The 20,224-nt window shown below is 44.3% G+C and overlaps 1 protein-coding gene across 2 annotated transcripts in view; it reads right to left on the bottom strand.

The window, feature by feature from the left end:
• NKAIN3 (sodium/potassium transporting ATPase interacting 3) overlaps nucleotides 1-20,224 on the bottom strand; it is a 2,330,126-nt gene that overhangs the window by 592,152 nt on the left and 1,717,750 nt on the right. For both annotated transcript variants that reach the window (XM_086965797.1, XM_086965798.1), the window contains exon 4: nucleotides 7,318-7,515. In XM_086965797.1, the coding sequence (XP_086821923.1) occupies nucleotides 7,318-7,515 (198 nt within the window). The remainder of the gene's footprint in view (nucleotides 1-7,317; nucleotides 7,516-20,224) is intronic.

Genomic DNA, 20,224 nt, shown 5'->3' with positions numbered 1-20,224 from the left:
TTTGGTTGGATATCCCCCACTGTCCTTAGCCCAAGTTGCTCCCATTGTTTCCCAATAGCATCATAAAACTCAGGGGAAATAAAGATGATCTCCAAATAGGTGTATACCTTGTAAATTTCCCTATTTTCATATGTCTTTTAATTTTGCCCCAAACGCTCCACGCACTCATGATGATCTTGAATCGCACCTTTTATAATAACTTGGTTCCAACTGGCGGAGCAACAGTGTTGTTGACCTTTCCCCAAGTGCCAACTCATAGATTGTTGGGAGACCCGCAACCCCGAACACTCTATCTCTACCATCTTTTTCGAAGAAAAGTATATTCATATGTTGAAGTATTGCTGCCCAATAATAGAAGGTAAGATTAGTATTTGTGGCAGCGTGAGAAACTTTAGGTATCTCCTGACCTTACCATATTGGCAGATGAATTTACTGAATATGGAATCTAAGGTTTTAATTATAGACCCTGCAACTTCTACTGGAAGTGCCCTAAACAGATACAATATCTTGGGGAGCATTATCATTTTCAGAACATTAATTCGTCCTAAGATAGTCAAGTGAATGAACTCATCCGCCTGAGATCTGTAGCTATTTTATTAATCATGGGGTCAAAGTTGATTTGTACAATCCGATCTATATCCGGACTAACCCATACCCCGAGATAGATAGCTGTAGGTACTCACCGACTTTCTTGAAAAACAATATTTTCAGTAGCTATTATTTGGGTCTTAGATTTATTCAATAGATACCCGACTCCTTTCCAAATGTGGTAGCCATGGCTACTATTTCCTTCATTGCCTCCCCTGGATTAGTTGTTAATATTGCAATGTCGTGTGCATAGGCTAATACTTTAGTGTCGATCCCCTGAGTTACAACCAGTATAATAGCTTGATTTTCGATGATCTGTTGGATAAACGGATCTATATACAGGCCAAACAAAATTGGGGAGCATGGGGCATCCCAGCCTTATTCCCCATGCCACTCTTATAATATCCGATTCTTTAACCATCAGCTGGCTCTTCGCAAACAGTGCCCTATACATTGCGTTAATGGCAGTAATAACTGAGGGCCAAATCTCTTGGCTGCCAGGAGGCCCCATAAGTACTCCATGCCACCCGGTTGAATGCCTTTTCTGCATCCAGGAGCATCATAGCCAGACTCCCATTAGTTTCCCTGGCAATAAAAAATAAACAAAGTCTGGTCTAATGAAGAAAGAAACATCATCCACACTTCTCCTAGCCTCATGCTGTTTTTTTCAAACACCGCCTACCTCAGGAGAAAATTCCAGAAAAAAAATGGCTCTTGGTTTTACCCCTTCCCTGCCGGGATTTCTCAGAGTAAAGGGTGTCCTATGTACTCGTTAAACTTTTTGTTGCCAGTTCCAATCTGAGAGTTCCGGAAATACTTGCCGAAAGAGATCCAATACATAAGTCTGGATGTCCGATCCCTCCTTCACTTCGGGAACTCCCAGGACTCTCAAATTATTATGCCGTTGGCAATTTTCACTGTCCTCTAATTTCCACTGGATATCAATGATCCGTTTTTCTTGTTCATTAGACTGTGCAAGTTTTTCAGTTACTTCCGTCTCAACATTACTGACTCTAGTTTCAAGCTCCGTAAGGCGCTCGTCTATAGTGTTGCAGGTTTTTGTCAGTTTCCTTACTGCGCCCTGTACTTTCCTTGTCGCACTCTGACCTTTGCGGGCATCTGCCTGTGTTTCTTTCCGGTGCTGCATGATTGTTTGCAGGACAACTTCCAATGTCGGGGCGTACGAGCCAGAGATGCCCTGCAGCGTTGTATTTTGGGCAATGTTTATTAAGTCAGACAGTGAATAATCCCATTTCAGACTAGCTGCCCTCTGTAGTTGGTGCCCAGTTTTCTTGCCTCCAACCTGACGAGCTGTCATGACGAGAGAGTCACTTACCTTGTCTGGGTCGCTATCATTTTCCCTAGACCTAATTGAGGATCCTGAGCCATCAGCCGACCATTCAGGACCATCAGATAGAGAGAAAAAACAGTCATTAGGGTCTATCTCAGCCTCAGTATTTATATGAGGTACATCTTGCCCATGAGGTTGAAATTGGAGCTGTTTTGTAGCGCCCACTTGCCGGATCGTCTCTGTTGCTGGGGGCCTATTACCTGTTGTTTACCCTCCTGGCTCCCCTCCACTTATCATCTGTTCTCCCTTATTCTCCACATCTTGGCTTAAATAAAGCATACTATACCCCAGTTCCTCTGAATTTTCCAAGTTCAGATAAATCTCCCTTGTTTAACTCAGTACTTACACTCAGGCTCCCTGAGAGTGGTTTTTTCTGCCGGGTGTATATGGGGACTGGCCTCTCCAGCCGCAACTGAGCCATTCCCTCGTCTGTGAGAGAGAGTTGCCACCTCAGCTTCAACTGTGCCTGTGAGTGTACCTATAGTTGCAGACTGTTTTCCACTAGGAGCGCACAGCACTTCTAGCACTGAGCTCCCAGTATACGACGTCACAATGAGAGATTACCCCAAAATGTTATTTTAAAAAGCACAGAAAAGAGCATGGTGGAATCCCAGAGAATCCTCACTGGCAACTAGACCCTGCCAAGACAACACTACAGGGTGAATGATTTGTGTCACTACCTACAGCACACGCAGCAATGATATCAAGCGGATAGTCAATCAGTACTGGAAATTAATCTCTGATAACTTAGGCTTGCCGGAACCACCAATGCATTATTTTAAGAAGGGTAAGAGTATAAGGGTTCATGTGGTTCAATCTTTTCTTAAACTCCCTAAACAACACTCCTTACGCACTTTGTGGAACCTACCCCCTACTGTTGTAAATTTTAAATGCGGCAATTGAAAAGCCAGTGATGTTACCATCCAGACTAAAACATTTTCTATCAACAACTCTTCCATTACACTCAAAGAACGTACTAACTGCAATAGCACTAATGTGATCCATGGGATTATGTGCCTGTGTGACTTGCTATATATCGGCCAGACCATCCAGAAGGTTAAGACCTGCATCCTCCAACATTGTAGCAGAATACGATGCGGTGTCCATGGAGCTCCCCTGGTGGAACATTTTCAGACACCCCATAAAAAGCATCAGATGGGTCACGATTGAAAGGGTTGTAGTGGGCCCAAGCGGCGGAAACATTGCAGATATTATGAATTTACGTGAATGCAAGTGGATGCATTACTTGCACACAGTCCAAAATGGCTTGCATGAACAGGAGGAATTTGTTAGACAGTTGTCTATTTTAACCATGGGTTGGCCCCCCTCACTTTTGGTTCTCTGGGTCACTTTTCTGTCATCCGTAAGCTCATTACAATTATCACTACTACAAGCAGTGTATAGTACATATTATTCGGACTCATGCTAATGGCTTTTGTCTGATTTGACATCATAGATGTTGAATTGTAAAATTGGATTGTTGTCGCCCAATTTCTAAATGCCCTTTAATATTTTCATCCTCCTCTGCCATTTACTGTATCGAATATAGGGCCATATGTATCAAGAACACGATTTGCGATTCCTTAATTTGCGAATTCCCTTATTTCGCTATTAGAGAATGGTTGAAACATTCCATTGCAAATTATTAATTGCAATTCCCAGATTTGCAAGTTTCGATAACCGGTTTCAGCACAAATGTGGAAATCGCTATGGAATTCGCAATTTACCACTTTCGCAAGGTTTGGAACTCGCTAAATAGCGATTCCTTCTTTTGCATGCATTTTCGCCTTCATACCTTGGGATTTGCGATTTTTATTGTCGCAAACGCTATTTTTAGCAAATCGCATCGTTTGCGACAGGATTTTTGCTTCATACATATGCCCATAGGCTTGTTGGATCACCAATGTAATCTGATCACATTGAGTGTGTACTTTCCATGTATCTGTTGCTGCCAATTCTATCAAGTAACTTACGGTTGTAATTTCTTATACCACACTGTTGTTAATTCATTGTATGAGAAGATACTTCTGCATGTTTAGTTTTAAATGCTACAGGGCTACGTCCTCATGGTTTATTTTGTATCCGAAGTTCCCTTTTTCTTAATAAGCCTCATGCGCATCGAGGTTTCCAACCCCCTGTAGCACGTTATAATTACCTTTAAACGTGCAATGCGATCTGTTCCCCATGACGCCTACACGCATTTAGCGGCTGCCTGACCGGCAGCACCACATGCACGTCAACATGTGTATTTAACTGGCTTCAATTTCCCGGGCGCTCACTCAGACGCCCAAACTGATTCATTGTTCAGGTAAACAATAGACACGCTGCTGTGCTCTCCTACTGCACCTCTGATTAAGAGGCCACTTTATTGTTTCCTTAGTCCGGGCCAAGCGCGTAATTATATTCCTTACCTACGCTGGTTCTTCCTGTTCTGCCCTGCAATTGGCAAGATCCATACGACACGATGGTTCCCTTGTTTGACAATCTTAATTCATTTTCAACCTATTTAGTGCCACGTGCTACGTATGATTGACATGACATGGTGGTTCTTCCTTTTTGTTAGCTTTTCCAGATCACATTAGTTTGTTAACCGACAGAGCACCTTATGAAATCAACCGTGGTGCTGGTTTCCTTTCTTTTCATGTCTAATTTTGACTTTGTGTTTTAGAATTGCACTAACCACGAATTGACCATCCTGCTGAGATTTGTCTCTGGTGTTGGTATGTCATTGCGCATATTTAGCATCCACTACTCAATGACACCCAATTTTGTCCCCTGATCAACCCGGATCCATTCTGCACTATGAAGGAAATATGTATTGACACTTATTTGATTCAATCCTGCATGCCTGAGTAATTTCAAGACTCATCCATACCTAATAAAGATTACTTCGTGAGTATGCAATTAGGTTAATGCCTTACCCCTCTTCTATTGTTTGAAAATGTTGTCAATTTATTGAGCACTGACATGCCTCCCCGACTATCTTGTTGTCTTTTAGTCCCCCTGTGGATCCGCAGTGTCCAACATTTTTGTGTGCCGGGAAAAGCTTAGCCCAATCTCGCAATTTTTACTGTCGATCAGACAGTGCACTACTGAGGTGAGCTTTCTTGCCATATCCTTGCAATTATTCATCCCTTATTGATTTTGTATTTTAATCAACAGTAATTCTACCAATCCTTGTAGGTTGCTCTTCCTATGGCCCTGAAGAAGACCATGTCATAAGGAAAGAATCATCTTCTTCTTGTCTGGTGTCAAACATCGACTTTGCTCATAATTGGACCTGTACTAAATGTTATCCACCCCAGAAGGGGAGAAACTATTATGCATTCATGGCACCTCAATACTTGGATTAACTAGTCAGTTTTAATACTCTGTTAGGCTGCTTTCATCTTTGTGATATCTTGTAAATATTCTCGATTTATTTCCACATCCCTATCCCTCCACAAGCACTCCCTTAAGCTCTTCACACACCATGTCAGTTCAGAGTAAATATTTAAATTGTGAAATTTGGATTTACTCATATTATAAACTTTCTGATCATCAAGTCAACCTGGACTATAGTGGGGTGTCCTTTAATACGATTCAGAAAAAGTTCACCGGTCAGTTGTTGTATGCACCAATATTGGCCGAGGTCCAGTCGGTTACTGGGTATACCCTATTGTTATGTAACAGTTTGTCCACTGTGTGGTCAGTCTAACTGATTGGAGAAACAAGCATCGGATGAACGGCCATCGAACTAAGCAAATGCGGCCACAGGTTTAACACAGTGTTTCACTTTTACTATAAATTTTAAAATACCAAATTAAAGATGACAGCATTGTCCCCTATACCAGTAGCTGACTTAAAATCAATTACTCCTTGGCCAGATTTTCACAGAACTATAAAGATGCTCCTATTAGGCAAAAAAAACAAATACATGTGCAATAAATTCCAACTTGAACAGTCTTATGTTCAACCACTCTTACATCCTAAGCCATGGTGGTGATAGCAAGATGATCACCAACTACTACACACGCATGCAGGCACGTGTACACCCATACACATAGGTTAAACACCTTCTACAAATCGCCTGGTAGGAAGCATGCAGGTGTGTTTTATAATTCCGTAGATTTTTGGAAAAGACATTCATATTTATGGTATTCGCTATCTGAGGTGAAGACATGTGGGGGGCATATTATCAAGGGGCCGCGATAATATTTTTGCCGCTTTAGCGTCCGTTTTCGGGCAAAAAGCGGCAATAATTTTATAGCATTATCATCAAGGACACGCTAGGGCGGGATTCCATGCCTCAGTGCCAGTTTTCTAAACGCCCAGCATCGCAATGCTAATGATATGCAAAGAAGGCGTGCCTGAAAAAACTACACTGGAGAATATCGCTAACCGGGCTTCGTGATATTTACAACAATGCCCCATAGCAATACACAAAATCGCGCTAACTGCCAATTAACGCTGGATTTTAAAGTCTGCTAAAATCCAGACTTGGGCATACTTTGCATGGGAGGTGGATTCTTGGGTTACGACCACAGGGTCGATTCAGCAAGGTTTTCGCCGTTTTTAGGTGAACATCACTGTATTTCCAGCGATGTTCGCCATTTTTGCTCGCCATCGCTGGAACTGTTATCGCCAATGCGCTGAGTGTTGTTAATACAGCTCTAGGTTGGCGATAAGTTCCAGCGATAGACGGCGATAAAAAAAACCTGCTAAGCTCGGTCAGCGATAATTATCGCTGCTTCTTGTTAATATGCCCCGTGGTGTGACTCAAGTAGAGTACGTAAAATGCAGTGTTCATTGTATGACATGCAAATGCAGTGAAGAGCACATGCATTCACAAGCTGCCCTCTTCATCTCACTGTCCTATGAAAACTGGAACCTTTTCTCCTGGCGCTTCTTCTCGTCTGAGGTGAGCTGCTCACGTGTGAAACCTATCGCTTTATTCTGTTTGGTGAGAAGCATTTCACATTTTTCTTTGTAGGAGTTTAACTTTTAAATTAGAATTGGAAAGATGCGCCTGTGCTGGATTTACATTTTATCCCTCGGAGCTAAGTCTGACAAGCGTCCTGAAGATAATGCTGTTTCACCATCAATCCATTTTTATCCCATTTTGCGGCGTAAAGCTCGGGTTTCATCCATGAAAAGCCCTGTTATATTAAAGGTGCTTTGGGTTTGTGCTGAATCTAGGAGGTAGCTCACTGATCCAGTAAGGAGAAAGGCTAGGAGCTGCCGATTACATACAAATGCCAAATATCTTTTTTATTATAGTAATTGTAATTCCCTCCAGATTCTTAACCTTTTACAAATGTTCCAGTTTTATGCATCACCAAATGATTTGGCTCTTTCCAGTCTATCGAATGCAGTCCACATCTCACAGTGTAACTTACGGAGAGCAGCACTTGGACGGCGCTGTGGATGACCTCGAGGTATTGAAATTCAATGAGGCAGCCAGACACCGAGATGTAGGAATGATCGTCCAAGCTCTGGCTGGCCGGAGGGGGCACCACCCGCCGCACACATCCTGGCCCATGCTCCCGCCACCAAGACCGGTGGATGGAGATGTTGAAGGTCATGAGATCGGTGTCCTGAAAGACAAAGACATGCATTCTGGTTATGCGAACAGATCTCCCATTTTAAAGTCAGGCAAACAGTGCATAGTTCAAGATTAGTATTGGATTTTAATGTTAGTGATAAAATATAATGGCATGATATATGCCTCTTGAAAGACTGCTTTTACTACATGCCAGAGAAGACGAGTCAAATATAAGCTGAGAAAAAACCATGGTTAGAAGTACAAAAGAAAATGACATGGTTAGAAAAAAAGACAGAGGAGTGAGGCTCGGATATAATATTTACATTCACAAACCAAAGATGCGTAACTTGGGAACGTGGTTTGTGACGCGATCTATGGGCCTCATTTACGAGGCCCATAGCAGCACATTTGCACAGGCGTGGCGTCACTCTTTTGAAGCTCCAGTGGTGCAATATACTGCAGCATATTTACAAGGCCATGCAAAGCCACTTTGCGTGGCTTTTCACAGCCTTGTAAATATGTGCCCCTTTCATGCAGAATACTGTGTGAAAGGGGCGTTCCATGGGTGTTGCTGTGGGTGTTCCCAAGCAACACCCATGGAATCTGAAGCTGTTGGACCTGCGATGGGCAAGCCCAGCACAAAGGGGGTAGCTTGGCTCAACTGTCAAGGCAAGTGAAGGCTATCGTGTTAAGCCGGCTCTGACCCAATAATATCTCCTTGTACAACCACCAAAAAGAAGGACACCACACCACTGTTGTAGAAAAATACGATTCCTTTATGTAAAAATTCTCTGTTGTGAATAGGGATCAATTAGGAAAGCACATATACATTTCTTTTGGCCACAATTTGCTGGGTTTCGATTCTGGATTAAATACAATAAATAAGCTCAGGAATAAATATCATCAATAAATAGAATAAATATCAGGAATAAATATCATCAATAAATAGAATGAATATGGAAATTTTGGGAGGTACAGGGGAACAAAAGAAATCATAGTGGTGAGGGGACTCTCAGAAGCAGACGGGTCTAACATGCGTCCCCCCCAGCTGAAAGTGGGGAGAGCTACCCAACCCCTTGGGAGTTCTCAACACTAAGGTGGAAATACCTATAGAGACCGTCTGCATTGGCGTGGTCAACTCCGGGTCGGTGTTCCACCCGAAAGTCCATTCCCTGTAGGAGATAGACCACCTCAACAGTTTGGGGTTTTCCCCCTTCATCTTCATGAGCCAGCGAAGGGGTCGGTGGTCAGTCTGAACAAGGAAGTGTGAACCAAACAAGTATGGTCGCAGCTTCTTCAGTGCCCAGACCACCGCAAAGGCTTCCCGCTCAATGGTACTCCATCTCTGTTCCCGGGGAAGCAGTCTCCGTGACAGAAAGACCACGGGTTGATCCAGACCCTCTTCATTGAGTTGCGATAACACCGCCCCAATGCCAATGTCGGATGCATCTGTCTGGACAATGAATTCCTTTGTGAAGTCTGGAGCCTTAAAGAAGGGAGCTTTACACAATGCTTGTTTCAGAGTGTCGAAGGCTCGCTGACAAGCCTCCGTCCAGATGACTCTCCTGGGTTGCTTCTTGGCCGTGAGTTCAGTAAGGGGTGCCACGATAGTGCCATACCCCTTCACGAACCTTCTGTTGTAACCTGTGAGTCCCAGGAAGGCTCGGACCTCAGTCTGGGTCTTGGGGGGTTTCCAGGCCATGATTGCCTCAATCTTCGCCTGAAGGGGCTGCACCTTTCCCCTGCCCACCAAGTGACCTAAGTACACTACCGACCCCTGTCCAATCTGACATTTGCTGGCCTTGATCGTCAAGCCAGCCCTTTCCAGGGCCTGGAGAACGGCTTGCAAGTGCTGCAAGTGATCCTCCCAACTGCTACTGAAGACAGCTATGTCATCCAAGTAGGCAGCAGAGAAGGACTCCATCCCGGTGAGGATCGTGTTCACCAACCGCTGAAAAGTGGCAGGAGCGTTCTTGAGCCCGAAAGGCATGACGCAGAACTGGTAGTGTCCATCAGGTGTGTAGAAGGCTGACCTTTCCTTGGCTCCATCAGTTATGGGAATCTGCCAGTACCCTGAAGTGAGGTCAATGGTACTGAGATATTGGGCAGCTCCCAACCGGTCAATCAGTTCATCCGCCCGAGGGATCGGATGAGCATCCGTTTTGGTTACCGAATTTAGTCCTCGGTAATCCACACAGAATCGCAATTCTGGTGTGGCGCCAGGTGGAGCAGCTTTAGGCACCAAAACCACTGGGCTAGACCAAGGGCTACTTGAAGGTTCGATGACTCCTAGCTCCAGCATCTTAGCTACTTCACTTCGAATGCTGGCCTTCACCTTGTCAGACAGCCGGTAAGACTTGGACTTCACAGGTGGGCTGTCTCCTGTGTCCACATCATGGGTACACAGGTGGGTCTTACGCGGGACAAGGGAGAACAGAGGAGCGAATGACCCCAAGACCTGGCGACATTCCTCCTGCTGCTCAGGGGTCAGGGATGGCGAGAGTTTCACTCCCTTCACCGACCCATCCTTTTCTTGAGACGCAAAGAGGTCAGGGAGAGGCCCAGCACAAAGGGGGTAGCTTGGCTCAAGTGTCAAGGCAAGTGAAGGCTATCGTGTTAAGCCGGCTGTGACCCAATATTATCTCCTTGTACAACCACCAAAAAGAAGGACACCACACCACTGTTGTAGAAAAATACGATTCCTTTATGTAAAAATTCTCTGTTGTGAATAGGGATCAATTAGGAAAGCAGATATACATTTCTTTTGGCCACAATTTGCTGGGTTTCGATTCTGGATTAAATACAATAAATAAGCTCAGGAATAAATATAATCAATAAATATAATAAATATCAGGAATAAATATCATCAATAAATAGAATGAATATCACTTTTTGTTTAGCAGAATAAATACTGGTTCATTTAAATAAACAAACAAATACTTCAGGAACATTACACTTGCAATACGTTTCAGGATGGAAAGATTACTCTTACAGTTTATGATGACTTCACTGATAATGAATACAGCCTTCTCTGGGCACAAAAGCAGTGTTGGGACTCTTTAAGAATCACTCGGGGGATATGCTCGTATATCTAAAAGGCAAGGAAACACAGTGAACACTTCATTTACACTCGGCTGCCACCGGGTTGAGATCTCTGCTTGCCGGTGAGGTCTAAGCGCGCCTATGGGCTTTACCACTGCTAGCACTCAGGCGGCACCAGTTCAAAGTCTTTAGACTGATGAACGGGGCTGCCGAAGAGGTCACACAATCTTCGCGCTCAGTCAGATAAAGGCTGGTTCACAGTTCCTTTATAACGCCGCTTCCCACCTGAAGAAACAGGCCCACCTCACATCGGCTGCAATCGGAAAGCGATCAGTCAGGGCTCAGCACTTCTCACGCCAGCGACGGGGTTCTCAGGGGCTCCACGGACCTCCCTCCGACTTCCTCATACAGGGATGGTTCCCGCCCACAGCTACAGCTGCCGATTCACTGGGGAGGGCAGAGACAGTAGTCCCGCCCAACGAAGGCCGGCCTTTCCCCGCCCCGGCGCACCACCTCACCTTCAGACTGCGCAGGAAGCACTCTATGCCGGTGGAGCTCGGAGACGTCCGAGCTCCTCGCTGGAGGCGCCTGCCACGAAGGGGGCACAGAAGACACTCGCGATCGCGGCGAACTTGCTCTCGCCTCGCGACCCGAGTCTGTCGTGATTCACCACCGGGGGGGCGGGGAGGCACACGAAAACGGCCACAGTCTCTTGGGGGTGATGAGGCACTCGCTGGGCAAGCACTGTAGGCGCGAGGTCACCACACACGCAGCTGACTGGAACGCCAGTCAGGATCAACGCCAATGACCTTTGCTGCTCTACTGCCCGCGCTACCAGCCACCTCAGGGGTCAACAGGGCAGGTGTCAATCTGGTGTCAAGTCTGGATTCTCCTTCTTCACTTAGATCTGGAACATCATTATCCTATCTAGTCTTCTGGTCATCATAAAATGGCCGCCAAGGACTGGACCTTATATAGCCAGTACCCTGAGGTGCTGGCTCGTGCCAGTAGGTTCTAGAACCTTCTTTGGGCTAGGCCAATGACATGGCACTTCTAAGATGTCTTTGGGACCCTAACAGCCACCATGCTGGGGTTCTAGAGCAGCCATTTTGTGTACCTGAGGGAAATAAAGGAATTCCTGTCAGGAATGCGCGCCAAGTAAAAGGCCGCCAAAACCTTGAAAGGTCAAGGTTCATGGAGGCTCCAAGGGGAGTCACTCACATGAGGAAAAAGGATGGCCACCATTTTGAGGCCATTCCTACAGGTTGCCAATCCCAGTCTATATTGTCACAGGTTTCGCCAGGTGCCTTGTAAATAGGTGCCAAAAACCTTGTGAACAACTGGGCGTCAAGGAACAACTAGCCCCATGAAACAGCACATAAAAAGTCCTGGTAGACAAAGAAAAGCGACAAATTTTGGGAGGTACAGGGGAACAAAAGAAATCATAGTGGTGAGGGGACTCTCAGAAGCAGAAAGATCTAACAGAAGCATTCTCAATTTATGAGGAATCGTAAACTGGGGTATGCCTCAGATTCCAGGGGTGGAGTTAGGGTGGCGCAATGAGGAGAAATATCCTTACTTCTCCTCGTTTGTTCCTCTTTCCATGTGTGTTGCATTCTGCAGCACACATAGAAAGATGAAAACACCTCATGTGATTGTTTTTGTGCAGGAAGGTGTGCCTTCCTGCAAAATAACTATCACCCCTACAATGCAGACACACTTGTACCATGGCACAATGGTGCCTGCGTTGGGGCATGGCAGCCCATTGTGCGCCAGTGCAGTAGAAAAGGACCGGAATGGGCTGTATCTCATAGATACTGTGCATTTCTGCCCTTTTCTTTTGATGCAGGGCAGTGCAGATAAATTCATTGCAACACTACCCTGCTCCAAAACCTCTTAAAGGAGGCCCTATGTGATAGTAGATCACATCGCAAATTGTGCAATTTGATTTGAGATTTCATCAGTGATTTCATCAATGATGTTCATTAGCAAGTCATAAATGATGTTATATGTAAGGTCATAAGCAGCACATTACTGGTGCATCAGTTATGATTAGTTTGTTGAGCCATAACTGGTGATTCTGGGGTATTTTAAGATTAGTTTTGTTCGCATAGCTACAGTTAAAGTGCATTTTTTCAGTGAAAATCTACGCGTTTTTTTTCAACATATTTTAAGTTCTTAAACCAAAGGCTAACCATAACTGCACTTAGTTATTTTTCAGTGACTTTTTTTTATCATGTAGCATTTCCATATCCTCCTTGTGCATGTACTCCTATTACTGCCTACCCCCGCAGAGAACCCTCTTCGGTTGAGCACCTCAGGAGGGGGTCGCAGGGCCTGGCAAATGGACAGTCCCAACCTGTCATAGTCTTTCTGATGACTCTCAAATAATTCCCCCTTTAAGTGCGGCTCACATATGTCCTATCTGCCACTTGGACCTGGAAGGCCTTGTACTGCCAGAGGCTCAATCCTAAGGTGAGTTGTTTTATTTGTAGTATCAATAATGGAATGACTCAGTTGTGTTTAGGGAGACTCAGTATGTACGTCTGTCGGCAAACCAATTGGTTTGGTTGTTAAGCCCTCACCCACCAACCTAGTTGGTGGCATGCTTCATCATCGGGCCCACCAAAGTGACACCGAATGTGTCCCGGGTGTGCTTCGACTCCAGATTACTGAGGAGCTGGTATACTTGCTGAGTGTGCTGTGTGGGGGGTGTGAAAGTGATTTTAAAAGCTATGCAGTGGGTCCCAGTTCCAGAGGGTATATGGATAACTTTAATATCTGGGCCCCTGCTAGCAGATAAAAAGGCAGTCGGACGCAGTGGAGTTAGTTATGGGCTCCCACGTCCTATGTGGTCTACATGTTTCAGCCAGGCCTTTTATTTACATCTGGCTTTCCTCAGGACCAATGAGTATAAGTGAGTGAAAAAATAAATTATATTAAGTGATAGGTGTTGTTAAAAAGTGTTGCACTCGCTAAGGTGCTATACGTGTATAGAGGGGGATTCCCTCTGCTTTACTGTACACATAACATAAAGACACAAACAGACGTACAAGATAGGGTCAAATGAGAAAGGTATTCTTATAACACAACATGATGCCGGCTACTAAGGTGTGTGAACGACCTAGACCGGCAGATAGAACGTGGCCATGTGAGTTGCATGGCTGTTGTGACTATATAGCGATTTAAAACGGGGTGGGGGTGGTGGGCTAAACACGAGGTAAGCATAGGGTGAGATACAGGTAAGTGAATATCCAATTTCCTCACACTTGCTATTTGCTGTTAAAGCCTCCTGGGTCACCTGGCAGGGGGAGAGGACCCTAGGTGTTGTGAAAGGCATGAGGTTAGAGGCGATCCTGTAGGGAAAAAGATTCTGCTGCTTACCTAGGTAGTAGCGGTGAATCAGCTTTTTTACTCACGGAATTGCCGGTCTGCGTGCTCCTAGAACCTGTCGTCCTGCTGCGGTGTCCCGAGTGCAAGTGTGTTCTCCTCGGTCGGGTATTTGTAGCACCTTAGATTCACAGCACCTGTAGCAGGGTAGGGAAGAGTGGGCGTGGTCGCGCAAAAAATGCCCAGTCATCTACTGTGCTGCGCATGTGTGCGCGATCAGTGCAGGTTCAGGGCATGTGGGGAGAATGCATGCGCATTATATTGATAGAGCGCCGAGAAGGCGCATGCGTGGTTGTAGCGCTGTGTACTTATGGCACAGTAGTGTTGCCATATAGTGAGAGAAATTAAAGATTTAGGAATTAAAAGTTAAAGTTAAAATGAGCTGCAGACCGGGAACAGACCACGAGTCCAAACGGGTCTCGGGATTCAAGCGAAAGGGTGTTCTGTTTACATCTCGCTGGTTAAGTTGTCAGTGAATTCCATGGGATGGAATCGTTGAGCCCACTTATGTGTGTGGACAGGCGGTATATCCAGCGTTGTTCTTTGCTGAGGAGGGCTTTCTCATTGCTATTTTCAAATTGTTCAATCACAGTCCATGTGAAGTCGTTTGGAGTGTGATTGTGGGTGAGAAAATGTTCAGTCAATTTGCTTATGTTTTTTCCGCAGCGCATGGCGCTCCTATGCTCAGTCATTCTTGTTCTCACTTTCCTGGTGGTCATACCGATGTACCTAAGGCCACAGCGGCATGTGATGAGATACACCAGGTTTGATGAATTACAATTTGTGAACTGGCGCTGTACCCAGGTTTTTCCATTTTCAAGGGCCAGTGTCTTGGAGGGGGAGGTTAGGTGGCAGACACTACAATTGTTACATGGTTGGTGGACAGTTATTTTTGGTAGGCCCCAAGCGTTCAGGATTGTGTTGCCTGTGGGGCGGGTGTTAGTTCTCTTTATCTGCTAGCAAGGGCCCAGATATTAAAGTTATCCATATACCCTCGGGAACTGGGACCCACTGCATAGCTTTTAAAATCACGTTCACACCCCCCACACAGCACACTCAGCAAGTATACCAGCTCCTCAGTAATCTGGAGTCGAAGCATACCCAGGACACATTCGGTGCCACTGTGGTGGGCCCGATGATGAAGCATGCCACCAACTAGGTTGGTGGGTGAGGGCTTAACAACCAAACCAATAGGTTTGCCGACAGACATACATACTGAGTCTCCCTAAACACAACTGAGTCAGTTCATTATTGATACTACATTTAAACCAGGGGATCCGGACTGGCTTATCCAGTCCTCTCTCTCATTCTTGATTTGCTGTGAGTTCTTTTATTTACCTTCATATACCATGCCTACGAGCATTAACTCTCCCATCTTACCATCCCAGATAACATCCTCCGACCACCTATAACCTACAGCCTCAAACATCACTTGCGCATTAAAAAGGCATTCTTCCTCATAAACCAGTTCTAAACCACTTCAACCATCACTCAATCAAAGCCGGAATTAAAACATTAGTCGCTGGCAAGCTGGAGTATTCCTGCCACTTTCTCATGGGACTGTTATTCTAGCCATTTAAATCCCTTGACCAGTTATTAATATTATGATTTTAAACAGCTCAGCTTCCTCTATCGGTCCCACCTCCATTTCAGTCACCAGGCCGAATGGTTCAAAATACACAACATTATTTCAGTGATTTTCAGTTATCATCTGTTTACCTGATCCACTACTTCAAGACACAAGTAAAACTTAATCTAACCACTTATATTCCTAAGAACCCATGACTGATCTAGATTATTTCACAATCAAAGCACCACTAAAGTAGAATTCCTACCACCCTAATTTGATGTCCAAAACCTCCCTCAACTTTTCAAGAACACCCAAAAATCCTCTCTGCCATGAATGCCGGCCCAACAATATCAGTTCACAATGCTCAGTGCCAAAATCATACCTACATAGCTATGCAATCGCAAGTACATGAATCACTGCCAGCCTGGCCAGCCAGAGTTCAACTCCATGCCACTGAGTTCCAAACCACCCCATTACCAATCCATTTAACTGTTTATAACTCTGCAGAGTTATGCATGGTCTGCATGGTTATGCCTATGTAATCATAGTACATATTCTCTGCACAGCATATTTGTTAGAGGTGCTTGGATCGAATATAAATGAAAATGAGTTAAAGCTAGAGCCATATTCAACATCAGAATGCTCCTTGCTGCTCTGCAGGTAATTGGTTCACAGCCAAAAGATTCATACACATATAAGGAATCATGGGACAGATGTATCAAAAGACTGTTTGTAAAAAGTGGTTAAAAATAAAAACAGTCTTTAATTTTGTGTTGTAACTTCTGTACTAATAGGTTGCACAACAGAATTTTAGTCACAGGGGGTCACGCAATATCCTCCCAAATGAAAATTAATTAGGCAGGTCACAATTTGGGGTTCTCATTGATTTGCTACAAACACTGGCATGGTGGCTTGCATGGACCAGCAGACCATAAACCCTGTGTTTGCATTCCCAAATAGCAATCCTTTTTAGGTCGAGCCTGGAGTCAGCGCAAGCGCTGCTCTGGTGAAGATTTGCTGTAGTTCAGTATGTGAGAAAAGCCCCACACACTCCCCCGCCCATATTTTTCATTGGCTTGTGTCTTTGTCCTTCATAAATGCTGGCTTCTGATTCCTAAATAGGCTTGTTAGTCCCTCCTTCATACGGACATGTTGTCATTTGTAACCTCCCATGGTTACTGGCCGCTTTACTTGGTTGTTACACGGTGCAAGTACTATTTACTTGATTGAAGCTTCTCCTACTTTAAGTATGGCGACGTACTTTGTTCACATTAAGCACGCCATGCGCGCTTTCCCTTTGAAAGCAAAACAGAACAAGTGGCTAGCCAGAATATTTCAGTAAAAATTCAAGTCAACACAGCCAATGAATACTGTGTAACTAAAGCATATGTTTAGCAAAACATTTATTTTTCATTCAAAATATTCTTTTTCTTTCATAAAATCATGACATCAAAAGGAAAACACTATCAAAAATAGTCAAGTCAAAAGCAAAAACAGACAATAATGTGCAACATAGATACAAAATATACAAACTTTACAGGCATGAATATCAAATATCAATCAAAAGAAACATATAACCAGTCCTATAGCTGGAATATCAGTGGACAGGCGGAATTAGGGATGGTAAACCAATGCCTGCCTGTCTCACAAGACCCGTGGCTGAGTGGCTATTGTGGTCCAAGCCAGGGCCCACACAAGTGGACTGAGTTAATCCCTAGCTGCGCCCTTCTTTCTTGCCACGGGCAATTCCGCCTGTCATATAATTGTTTGAATATTTGATATTTTGCTAAACATATGCTTTAGTTACACAGTATTCATTGGCTGTGTTGACTTGAATTTTTACTGAAATATTCTGGCTAGCCGCTTGTTCTGTTTTGCTAATTGTTGAGGTCCAGGCTGGCCGGTTCATTGGACCCAAAACCTTTTGTGTATACATGTTCCCTTTGAAAGCAGTCAGGACAATGCGGTTGTTTGCTTGCAATACCATAGGTTTCACATTTAAATGCGAGACCTATAGCATAGCAAATATTTTTTTTATAGCTATGATGCTTTAAAAGTCAAATTACTCCATATTATGAAGTTTAAAAAAAGTCCAAATGGAAAAAAACACTTCTTCAACTCTCAGTTCCTGTATACGACCTGTGTTCTACAAGTGCACTTCCCCAAATATCCTTTTCTGATGAACGCCGAGAAATGTAGTTTAGAAAACATGTTTCCAATTAAATACAAAACTACTAACCTAACAACTACACTTCCCAGAAGCCTACTTGAAGATGACTGGTGAGGGCTTACTTGAGAGCGCAGTCGCCATGTTTGAGCGGTATCGCCCTGATAGGTGCATTGATATAGACGAAGTAATCAGAGAGTTCGGAGAGTTCAATAGTTATCTGTAAAGATTTTAGTCGACAGTCAGTTTGAGTAAATCGCCACAACACTGCAGTATTCACTAACCCTCTCCGCCCTTCCTGTTTCCTCTCCTGCTAGTCCGATGTCAGTGGTGATATAGGTGACAGGCGGGGTGCTGGGCCAACCACATTGCTGCTGCTCTGTACCTCCACAATGGCCCCTGATTTCTTTTAAACTGACTTACTTTTCAATAGCTGTATCATGGCTTCAACTTCTCGAATAGGACCGTCCATCCTTGGCAAGCTACTTTTCATGGCTAGTTTCGGAATGTGAGCCTATGATGGAGAGCGGATCTGACAACCTGCACCTCGACCTCATGGACGGGTAAGCTTTTGGCCTTGGCTACCTTGCTCTATTCATATTTTTTGCAGTTTTATATAGCGCATACTGTCTAGGCATTAAAGCGCTTTACATGAAGACCAGTTCACATCAGACAAGGTCAGATTACTTTTCTAGGCACCAACAGCCAGATTCATCAAGCCAAAATCGGCTCCCAAAGGGCCAGATTCTGAGAATCTGGCCCTTTGCGAGCGCTATTTTTGCATTTGGGATTCATCATCCCAAATGCAAAAATCGCAATTCTAAAAATCGCTAAATTGCTAATAATTGCATTTAAGGAATCTCAATTTGAGATTCCTTAAATGCAATTCATGAACCATTTTAAAATTTCGAATTCGCAATCTGGGGCCGCTATTTACCGCATAGTCTAACTACGTGGTAAATAGCAAAAACTTAGAAAAATGCACGTAAGTGCATTTTTCTAAGTTGTATGTTACACACACACATCTCCTTTGGACATGTGTGTGCGCAACACCAGTGTACATTACCATTTCAGGGGTGCTACAGGGTGTCCTTTGGACACCCTGGCACCCTTGAAATCGCTTCCTTATTTGTGAGCGCTTTGTCTGCATCACCCCTTCCGCCATTTATAAAAAAAAATCCTTTTTGATTTTTTTATTGTTTAGGTTTATTTTTCAGCAGCTCAGTCTGTTGCAACACATTTTACAAGCAATTAGCGAGTGACCAGTGCTTGATGTCCCTTTATATTCAGCCTGTGTTGGGCACTTCCCTTGTGGTTCGAATGTGTGGAGTGCTTCCTCCACTTTGGCAGAAGGGTGCAGTGTGTCCTAAGCAACCCCTTCAAAAAGGATCCCTCCTAAGGCAGTGAGTGGTGAGTGCTTAGTCTGCTTCCAACTGGCTTGATTCCAAACTTTTTTAAGATGCCTAGCATTCCTTTGGAACATGCAATTATTATGTGTTTCAAAGTAGCACCGGCCATCTTTTGTACTTTGGGGCATTTCAACTAAATGCTCACATTCATGCTGTGGACCACGCCACCCGTCATTCTAACAATGGTGGGTGGATTAGCTAAAAAAAAGGTGCCACCGCAATTCAAAGGTGAATAGTTGATCCCTGCTAAAATCTGCAAACCTAATATTCTTTGCCAAAAGATTCCAACCACTCACCAAAACCTTACCTCTGGTGGTGTCTGCACACCAACACGGTCTCTCACAGCAACATACACACACAAACATCACCACATACACTTCTTACAACGAACAACACAAGCACTACAAATAACTTTGCACACACGTGTTTAGTTTTCTTTCAGTACTCTTTGGGAGCTCATGTATTTTTTGGTCTCTCCTTGCCATCTGCTGCTTTCCCATTCACATCCCTGCCAACCTCCTTGCCCAGCTTGCTCTATGTTGCTCTTCATCCCAAACACCCAGCTTCTCGATCGCTCCTACCTCTTAACCTCCTCCCACTGCAAACAAAAAAAATGAGTAACAAACATTATTTACAACACCAACAGCTCTAACTTTCACAAATGGCGAGACCAATTGCATTGCAAATACCTCTTTTTAAAGCAGCTCTTGTACCTTAAAGGTAGTAGTTAGTGGTCCATTGACAAAAAATAAGTTTCCCATTTCGTAAAACTTCAGGGGAGGAGCGGGTGGTGGTGTTCGCACTCATTACCTACTGCCACTAACATCCCTTGACACCATTCGCCAAGAGGAAGGTGGCCACAGGAAACACTTTTCCGTTTCAGTATCAGTTGCCACCTTCTTTGATATGTTCGAAACTGATCAATCATGTGCGATCAAAACTGTGGTCAGTCTCTCGGGGCCTACAGATACGTCGACTACCAATATCAGCCACCATGCCTATATGCCGTATGCTTACCACAATATCCCTGTATCTCATCTGTATGTGCCCTGCATAACTGTACTGTATCTGTATCATATCACAAAATATCCTCAATAAAAACCCTTGAAATAGAAAAACATTGATACATACCATATTGAATCACATTTAGGAGAAGGCACCCCTTTCAGGCACGTCACTAATT

This window comes from Lissotriton vulgaris, chromosome 4_1, assembly GCF_964263255.1.
Source record: "Lissotriton vulgaris chromosome 4_1, aLisVul1.2, whole genome shotgun sequence".
Lineage (NCBI taxonomy): Eukaryota > Metazoa > Chordata > Amphibia > Caudata > Salamandridae > Lissotriton > Lissotriton vulgaris.
Note: the sequence above shows the minus strand (reverse complement) of the source record. Positions and strands in the feature narration are given on the sequence as shown.